A 9574-nucleotide genomic window follows, 5' to 3' on the forward strand; every position below is an offset into this window, starting at 1 on the left:
AGTCTAGCAAAATAAAGACCAGAAGGCTGACTATGAATATATGGGCGGGGGGTAACCACCCAGAAGGGAAAATATCTAAGCTAAAGCTAATGGACAATGTTGGCAAAAGTACAATAGGCTGTAAACTGAGCATGCAAAAATTAGAAGAAGACGTCTGATCATCAGAACAGTGAGATTCAGGACTAGCCTTTAGTCGGGCCAACCACATCTAACCACTTTTAAGATTAGACTTCACGGGTTTTCTAAACCTGATTATAGAACATGGTTGCCTGCAAATACAGGGGACTGGGTTTTGTGATACAAAAGTTCCTGCCACTCCTATCTTGCTGTGCAGACAGGGCCTCTTGTTTCTTTTCCTGTTTGCACATAGGTATTTGCAAACAAGATAAAACTGAATCAGATCACCATTAGGCATCCCTCAATCTGAGGAAGGTGGGATCCTGATCCTAACTCTACAGCTGGAGCTCAGCTGTAGGGGCAACTCAAATTCTCTCAGGTGTGGCTCGCAGTTCATAAAGCATTGTCTCAAGGTGGGTAGTGCGGTGTGCTCGCATACCTTCTAGACAGGAACACAAAACAATGCCATCTGTTTCTTTGCATTCCACTGTCTCTTCCTTTCTTTAGAGGAATACAAAGGTTGTTACTTTGCTCATTCCATGAATCTGAGTCCTTGAAAAATGACCCTGAGAATTTGACTCCAGGAGAATAATAGACAAGGGCACACCCTCCCTAGCTATGTTACTAGTTCATGAGTTCCAGACAAAGGCATTTATTGTGGTTTGGCAATAACCATCTATTCCCCAGACTCTGGGACTGCGTTGTTCTTTAGTTGTCAAAATCTAATTACAGACACAGTTAGCAAAGTTCATCTTTGCAGAAAGGGCCTGATAGTCTTGTAGGCTACAAGCATCTCATCCTCCCACTTGCACCTGAACAAACCAGTCAGTGGAGTTGCCACAATGGTATAAAGTCACTCATGGTAAATGAGAAGAAAACCAGACCCGCTACTGAAGCAAGAACTCTGAACCAGTCGGTATCCAAATGACTCTTGCTGAGGTCTTAATACAAATGTTAATGCTACAGAAACTGAGCAATCATGGTCCCTATAATATTTAATATAAAATGAAATAATTGCATGATTTTTAGAGCAATGACTACACTGTCAGTGTCAACACTGACCGTGTGTTTGGAGGAGTGAAAAATAATATCAAGGTTTGATTGCTTCTAAGGTAAGACTGGCACTTGCACGAAACCCCTACAAGGCCCTTCTGCTACTCCTTTGCAGATCATTGAACGTAATAGTTAATCAAAACACCATCTGGTTTCCATAGAATATATGCTCTGATTTTCTTCCCCAAGCATTTCATGGAAGTTTGCAGCAGGGAATCCTGACACCTTTGCAAAGCAACAGGGCAAGTTAGTCCCTGGTGTAATGCCATGGATGTCAGTGGTGTTACCCCAGGCTATATTTGGCCCAGTAAATGTGAAACTGAGTGTTGGCCCTTTAACTCTTCTCGCTCTTTTTCATGTTTTTCATATTCAAGAGCTAATGAATATATAAGTGGATATAATAATATTGTAGCCAGTGTCTTATCATGTGGGACTTGGCAGTTCTCAGCTTGCTGCAAACAGAGGATGTCAAAGCGAGGACTAGAGTCCTGACACATTGCGTGTGGGGACAGGTGGGGCCTAACAGGTGCCTAGGGAGGTGCCGCTGTTGGGTCCTGAGGCCTGATACTCCTGGTGCAGCCATGGGCACAATCTGACAGGCTGGGGTGATTCTGGTGCAGGCTCAAGGGGAAGACCTGAGGCGCAAAATTGCTCCCTATTGCTGACCCTTAAGGCTCAAATGGAGCAGGGAAGGGGTGTGGAGGACAGCCCGACAGGTTGCACCCCTGCTCTGCCAGGCCCTGCACTCGAGGGGGCCGGGTGCTGCCCCGGCTCTGTGGGTAGAGGGCTTGTGTGTACGGTGCTGGGCACCACGTGAGCCTGGTGGGTGTCACACTGCGGGACCGGTGGGCTGACATGTCTGCGGCACTGAACTCCCTTGCTTTGTGGATGGCGGTCACATCCCCTCACCTCCCCAGTACTCCACCAAGTGCCAGCTCTGGGGCAGGGGGTTGGACTTTGTCCTCACTGGTATTTTGCTTTCTCATTAGCAACAGCCTCCTGTGGAGGGGACAGCGGCGGCATGCTGCCCAGCCTGGGGGGCGTAAGTGGGGCACAGGGAGAGGAGGGGGAGGTGCAGGGCCCTCCTGGGTAGCTCATGGGTGGTGGGGCAGGCTCTGGGGTGCTGCAAGTGGTGCTTCTTGCAGAATGGGGACTTGTTCCTTCCTGGGGGCTGGAGGGGATCGATTCAGTCCAGGACCCATTTCTGACCAGTTCATTTCTGTGCAATCAGGAGCATTAGCACCTGCCAGGAGAAGGGGGCAGGGTCCCAGGGACATGCTGGGACCCAGACCATCCTGCCCCCGAGAGCAGAGGCCAGCACCCAGGCAGAGGGCCCCCTCCTTGTGCACACCAGCACCCAAACCAGGGCCCTCTGCCTGGCCGACATGGGCTGCCAGGGGGAGCCCCTGGCCAGGACAGCGGTGAGCACACAAACAAAGGCTCACCGCTGTCCAAATGCAGCACAAAACAGGGAGAGGTAGGTGCTTTTTGTACTATCAGTGTGTGGGGGCACTGGGGGTGTTGCGCGCAGCCTTCCCGATGCAGGGCAGGCTGGTGGAGCTGGGAGCGGGGCTGTTTGCAGGTCGGGGCTTGAATTCAGTCCATGATGCACGTATGACCAATTACTACTTGTGCCATCAGGAGGAAACGCGCCTCCCAGGGGATTCAGGCTGGGACCCAGGCCGGTATGCCCCTCACCGGGGAGGCCAGATCCAGGCAGAGGGTCCCCTCCATCAGCACATCTCCACCCAGACAGGGACCCTCTGCCTAGTTGACCTGGGGTGCAAACCCCTGCCATGGATAGAGGCGAGGAACAAAGCCTATCAGGGACCAAAAAGCACAGGACAGGGGAAAAGGTATGATGTTTTACCTAGTTTTTGTTTTGTTTTTTAAGGACATGTTTCATGGTCCGAGCCAAAATAGCCAAATCAGCCAAATCCATGAGCCAGACCAGAACCACAAGTGGCCCTACAGCTGGCAAACATGGTGCTTTTGCTAGTGTTAGGTTGTGCGCGTGGGATCAATGAGGGGAGCTGAAGGAGGGCTGGAGCCAGGAGCCCATTCCTGGTCCAGGGAAGGATCTCGCAGGTTGGGAGAAGGACGGGGTGGGGGCCAGGAGCCCAGGGAGGGAAGAGATGAGTGCAGTGGCAATGATTAGTGTGTCCTCAGTAAGTGCCTTGCCCACAACTCCCTCCAGTGCCCTGGGTGTGTAGGAGGGCCAGGGCTGGGGCAGGGGCGATGCAGACCTGGGCTCCCTGTGCTGGGAGCTGTCCCCGTTGTGTGTATGCAAACCACAGCCAGGAGCCAGACCTAGGCGCAGGCTGCAGAGGGAGGAAGGGAGATGGGTCTGGCCAGATGCCCGGGGCCTGTCCCTGGTACAAAGGCAGTGATGGAGAGAGGGGAGGCCTGGGCATGGGGTGGTGGCAGTGGCTGGAGCCTGTGGGTTGGGGTGAATGGGAGGTGACCAGTGCCTCTGCCTCCTGCCCCCAGGGCTGACTCTACGGCAGAGGGGAGGAGGAGCAGGTCGGGGGCAGCCAGGAGGTGAGTGTCCCCTCTGCACCCCAGCTAACCCCAGGCCTGAGGGGCTGCCCCTCAACCAGCCCACATGATGACCAGGTGCCCCCTGCCTCCAGGCCACTCAGGATGACCTGTCCTGCCTCTACCAGGGCCCCTCATTGCCCACCTCTGGGCCCCAGGGTTTGAGCTCAGAGCCTCCAGGCCTGCTGGCACAGAAACCCCACTGAGCCAGGGGGCCAGGCTGGGTGTGCAGGGACCCTGAGGCTGTGGCATCCCCACCCTGGCCAGGTGCTGAGTTTGAGCTGGAGTTGGGCAGAGGAGTTGCATAATCTGCCTTTCCGGAAGGGGGTAGGGAATGAGGTCCCTTTGCGCAGCTGCAGGGGCAAAGCCTTGGGATGGGGCAGGAGAGTTGGGAGCCAAGGGCTGGGGCAGGAGATGAGGGTCCCCCGGGCATGGTTCTTCCTGACAGACAAGCACAGAGGTGCCCACAGACACGTGTCCCCCACCCGCTGTCTTGGACTCATGTCCATTGTGTTAGGGAAGCCTTGACAGTCCCGGCTGTGGTGAAGAGGTAGGCAGGGCACTTAGTAGGCACTGGGCACATGGGTACGTTCGAGATGCCCGAGCCTGTTGCTGGCCGAGGTGCGATGCACGACCCGGGCTATGTGTGTCTGAGACAGATAAGGACTCGGGGCCCCAATGGACTCTAACTATCTCTGGGAAGACTGGAGTGTAAGAGAGGAGGGGATAGTTTTGGCATAGATGTGGCACAATTGTCACAAGTGTGTGCCCAAAAGAGCTAGAGGAGCAGGGGAGGGTCCAGACTGGTTGGGCTGCTGTGCCCAAAGAAGGCAGGGAACATTTCCATTGCCATTTCCCAGCAGAATGTGCAAAGAGCCGGAGACTGGGATCCCTGAGAAGAGACAGAGGCACCGAATGCATGAGAGTGGTGAGGGATGTGCGACACAAGGGACGTGAAATCATGCAACGATCCAGGCACTCGCCGGGGGGAAGGAGCTGCAGATTGGCCCAGACAAGCCCAGGCAGAGATGAGGCCGGTGGGATCTCCACATTGAGGCCTGAGAAGACCTGCGGATCCTCCAGAAGGACTTTGTGAATCCCTGGCTGCAAGGAGATACTCTTCCCTTGGGATTTCGTAAGACCCAGGCAAAGCTTTCTGGTGTCTTTTTGGATGATGATGTTGCAGTTGAAGTCAGGCTAAGTGGAGTGTGTTGTCACTACTGTGTCTTACTGGGCTGTGTCTTAGCTTAGGTGAAGTTTGTCTGTTGCTTTGTGTGCTTGAAACTGCAAATTTGAAAATGAACCAGCAATGGGACTGTGGAGAAGATGCCTGGTGCTGCCTCGGTGCTGTGCCTTCCCTTGCACGTGGCTGGTGTGGGCAAGTGGCAGGTACCACAGGGGATGGGAGGACCTGGCTGGCACTGGGGAGCAGCCGGGGAGGCCTAGAGAGCCTGGGGACGTCCCCTCCCTGCCTCTGGGCTGTTTCTTCTCACCTCTCTGTCCCCAGAGCTCCTGGCTGGGCTGGGCTGGGCTGGGCTGGGCTGGGCCTGTGCAGAGCTGGTGACCTCCCTGCCTGCGGCCCCCCAGGGTGGAGCTACCCCTGGGAAGTCCTCTGTGTGCCTGGGCCTGGCCTCCTCTGGGCCCTTCAGTGCCCGTCCTCCCCCAGGGAAGGAGGTGAACACAAGCCACCCTTGTATCTGGCATCGAGCTCAGCCTTTGCCTGCTGGTCTCCTAGACCTGGGAAATGTACTGTGTACCCCAAAGCTGCTCTGCCATCTGTCCCATTTAGGTAGTTGGTTCAGAAGAAAGCATTGGCAATGTGTAGGGGTGCATGGAGGGGCACGCACACCCGCTGAGGTTGGCTGTGCTCCCCCTGGAAGCACCATGGTGCTACAGGAGGGCAGCCCACACCCCGGAGGGCTGGACCCCCTGGACCAGGGCGGTCACTGCTTGGGACGCACGGAGAAGGACGGACACCGCACCCAAAGAGCTCAGGGGCTACGGTCGTGCTGGGCCAGGAGCACCCCCAAGGCAGGCCAGGCCAAAGGCGCCCACAGCCCCAGCACTCAGCATGCTGCCTGGGTGGGAGGGAGACCCCTGGTTGCCATGGCAAAATGGCTGTTGTGCCCGGTGACATCACAATGCCCAGCCTCACTCTCAGGTACCGGCTCCTCCCAGTGCTCTCCCGCCGTCCGCCCGAGCCACTTGCCCATCCTCGTCCTCGTGCCCTTAGTTAGTACTGTCATTAGGAGTTAGGTCGTTAGTGTAGGAGTAGGTTCGTTAGGTAGTTTGTGTTTTCATTAGGTAGTTTGTTAGGTTCTTAGGTGATTAGTTTGTTAGTTTTTTAGATAATTAGTTAGTTTCTTAGGTAGGTAGTTTGTTAGTTTGATAGGTAGTTAGTTTCTTCCATAGTTAGTTCATTAGTTTGTTTGTTAATTATTTAGTTAGTTCTTAGTAGGTTAGATAGTTAGCTATTTTATTCATTAGTTAGGTTAGTTGTTCTTTAGTTAGTTGATTAGGTTTTCAGACAGATAGTTAGTTAGGTGGAGTCCCAGTTCCCCATCCGGGCGTCGGAGGCCAGCGCCAGTTGGAGCCGTGAGTGCCCTTTCTCACTCAGCTGTGGGGTGGCACTGGGGACCCGGCGCGGGCCTGGCACAGGGATTTTGGGAGATGAGGCAAGCTGTGAGCAGGAGCTCAGGCTGGGCATGGGCCCAGCATTCGGTCCCCTGCCTCGTCCCTGCTCTCGGCCGTCCGGCTCCTCGTTCCCTCCTTCAGCTCAGGGCTGTTTCTTTGCAGATGCTCCAGCGGGAGACCTTGCCCCCCATAAAGCCGCGCTCCAGCAACCTGGGTGAGACCTGTGCATGTGCCCCCGTGGCAGGGACGAGGGCTGGGCAATGTGAGAGGCTACAGGGCTGTGTGGCCTCCCGCTCTGGCAGGGTTTGGCTGGCAGGCCCAGCCCACACTGTCCCAGCTCCAATCTGGACACCCCTGCCCCGTGCCCCACCCCAGCTGTCACCCCCTGCTTGTCACCAGCAAGTTCCCTGGGGACGGGCAACAGGACCGGCCACCACGGGCTCCTCACGCTGGGCCAGGTCCTGGCCCTGCAGCCCTGCCCATGCTCCACCACTGGCAGTCTTCCCCCGGCAATGGCCCTGCCGTCCTCTGCCCCCTTGCAAGGTGGGGCCAACACAGGATCTGGGATCCCCATCCTAAAAGTGGTGCTCAGTCCCACCCAGCCTGATGCTCAGCCCTCGTGTCTCCTCAGCACCAGCTGCCAGCCTGGGCGCAAAATCTGTGCTGCCCCCCATTAAAGGGTCCCCACCTGTCCCCTCCATTGGGGAGGCCTCGGAGAGGAGAGACCCTGCACCCGGTGAGTTTGGGTGCAGTGTGAGCTGTGGAGGGACTTGGACGGGTGCATGGGGGAGGGGGCAAGGTCTCTGCATGAGGGCACCCCCTCCCCTTCCTCACCTCCTTTCCCAGGGCACCAGAGTGGTAGTCGCCCTGCGCCCTGGCTGACGCGTGGCCCCTTGTCTCCCCGCAGGGCCGGGAGCAGTGCCGGGGGCAAGCACGGGCAGCAGCGCGAGGGGCCAGCCCTGGCCGCACCCCCCCGCTGCCGTGAGTCTTTCCCCTGCGCAGGGAGCGGGACGGGCGGGTCTGGGTGTTGGGGGCGTCTCCCCAGGTGCCCCGTGCTCCTCCTGGCCCCATGCAGCAAACAGACCCCAGGGACAGTCTCTGTGTCCTGCCACCCCCAGGGGCCCTCCAAGGATAAGGGAGGGTTGTGGGCTCATGCCCTGATCACAGGGACAGTCCTGCCCCAATCCGAGTGTCTGCGGGGACCTGGGTCCTGGAGCTGGGAGGTGGGGACTCACCTGGGACAGGGGTAACAACCAACTCCTGGGTTCCCCCGGGCCCAGCTCTAGGAGCCCTACCTGGCCCTGGGGCTCGGGGGCTGCCAGTCCTGCATCGTGGGGAGATGGGACCTCGCTGCCCAAAGGAGCCCATTGCCCCACACGCTCCTTCTTTCCCCAGGAGTTGAAAGGCCCGCGCGGGTACCGCCTCCACCAGGTAAGCGGATCCCAGCTGGGGCAGGGGCTGTGAGGACACCAAAGGGGTGGGTGACAGCTGCATGGCGGGGTCAACTAGAGGGACAAGTGTGGGGCTGAACTGGGGACAGTGGGCGAAGACCAGGCCAGAGGGAGAGATGGGGCAAGAGGTGGCCCCGTGTGCAGGCAGACGGGCAGTGGTGGGAGGCCTCTCTAACCTGCACGGTCTCCTTTGCGGCAGCTGGAGGTGAAGGTGCTGCGGGCCCGCCTGGCAGCGCAGGAGCAGGACGCGGCGGTCCTCCTGTCCCGGTAGGTGTGGGGATGGGAGGCACCGGGCTGTTCCCAGGATGTGGCGCAGGGCTCGGGGATGAAGCCCGGGGCCTGTCCCTGTTTCGGTACAAGTTTCTCCTTGGGGAAGGCTGTTTTGTGGGATGGCGCTGGCAGTATCCCTGAGCCCCCAAATGTCTTTTGTCTCCCCAGTGCTCGGCAAAGGGAAGAGCAGCTCCTGGTGAGTAGCGGGGGACCGAGGCTGGCAGGGCCATGGGGCAGGGGAGGGAGCAGGCTGAGGCTGAACTTGGCCACGTAGGTAAATCCCAGAGGACATGAAAGTGGGCAACAGAGTCATGGCACCTCGCATGCGGGGACAGGTGGGGCCTGGCGGGCGCCTCGGGAGGAAACGCTGTTGGGTGCCAAGGCCCGATACGCTCGGTGCCGCCATGTGCACCATCTGACAGGCTGGGGCGATCTCGTACAGGCTCAAATTCAGGAGCTGCAATGGGAGAATCGTGCCCTGATGCTGGCCCTCCAGGTGCAGAGGGAGCAGGGCCGGGCCGTGGAGGACAGCCCCATGGAGGTGAGCTGCTCTACATGCCCCTGCCCAGGTAGAGGGGGAGTGTGTGTGCGCCTGTGTGTGCCCAGGGTAAGGCTGTCCCCGCTGTGCCTGGCCCTGTACTCAATGGCCTGGGTGCTGGCCCGGCTCTGTGGGTGGAGGGCTTGTGTGTGTGGTGCTGGGCACCGTGTGAGCCTTGTAGGACTGGTGGGGTCACAGGTCTGTGCTGCACTGACCTGCCCTGCTTCCTGGATGGCTGCCCCCTCCCCCACCCACCCCCCATATTCTGCCAGGTGCCAGAACGGGGGCACGGGCTTACATTTTGTCCTCACTGCCAATTTGTTTTTTCATTTCCAACAGCCTCCAGTGGAGGGGGTTGTGGTAGGCAGCCGTCCTGCCACCACAGAGGCCAGCACCCAGGCAGAGGGCCCCCGCCATGAGCATGTCGGGACCCAGACCAGGGTCCTCTGCCTGGCCGACGTGGGGTGCCAGGGGGAACCCCTGGCCAGGACAGCGGCGAGCACACAAACAGAGGCTCGCCGCTGTCCAAAAGGAGTTGGACACAGGAAGAGGTATGGTGCTTTTGGTATTCTTAGCGTGTGGGGCGCAGGGGGTGTCACTGCAGGGCAGGCTGTTGGGGCTGGGTGTGGGGGTGTTTGCAGGTCGGGGAGGGCTTCCCTCAGAGTCCGGTTGGGCTTGAATTTGGTCCGTGATCCATCGCTGACAAGTTGCTTCTTGTGCAATCAGGCGGAAATATCCCTCCCAGACCGTGGAGGCAGGCACGCAGACCCCTCCTGCTCCCCCCTCGCTGGAGGCCAGCACCCAGGCAGAGGGCCCTAGACACGAGGACACCTCCACCCAGACTAGGGCCCTCTGCCTGGTAGATGTGGGCTGTGACCCCCAAACACACACGGCCCTGAAGACAATTGCCTTCCATGGGCCAAGAAGGCGAGGGCAGGGTGAAAGGTATGATGCTTTGGTTGGTTGGGTTTGC

At 58.2% G+C, this 9574-nt stretch overlaps 1 protein-coding gene across 1 annotated transcript; it reads left to right on the plus strand.

Annotated features, from left to right (window-relative positions):
• The first annotated feature begins 5592 nt into the window (after window positions 1-5592).
• LOC149854085 (uncharacterized) lies at window positions 5593-9293 on the plus strand. Its single transcript, XM_090026360.1, has 10 exons — window positions 5593-5790; window positions 6505-6556; window positions 6974-7078; window positions 7250-7323; window positions 7738-7773; window positions 7993-8060; window positions 8232-8259; window positions 8506-8604; window positions 8941-9096; window positions 9243-9293. Exons 1-10 carry the CDS (start codon window positions 5593-5595, stop codon window positions 9291-9293), a joined length of 867 nt encoding a protein of 288 aa, XP_089882486.1.
• Window positions 9294-9574: the final 281 nt, after the last annotated feature.

Source organism: Crocodylus siamensis, chromosome 13 (genome assembly GCF_052110815.1).
Source record: "Crocodylus siamensis isolate JL-2025a chromosome 13, ASM5211081v1, whole genome shotgun sequence".
NCBI lineage: Eukaryota > Metazoa > Chordata > Crocodylia > Crocodylidae > Crocodylus > Crocodylus siamensis.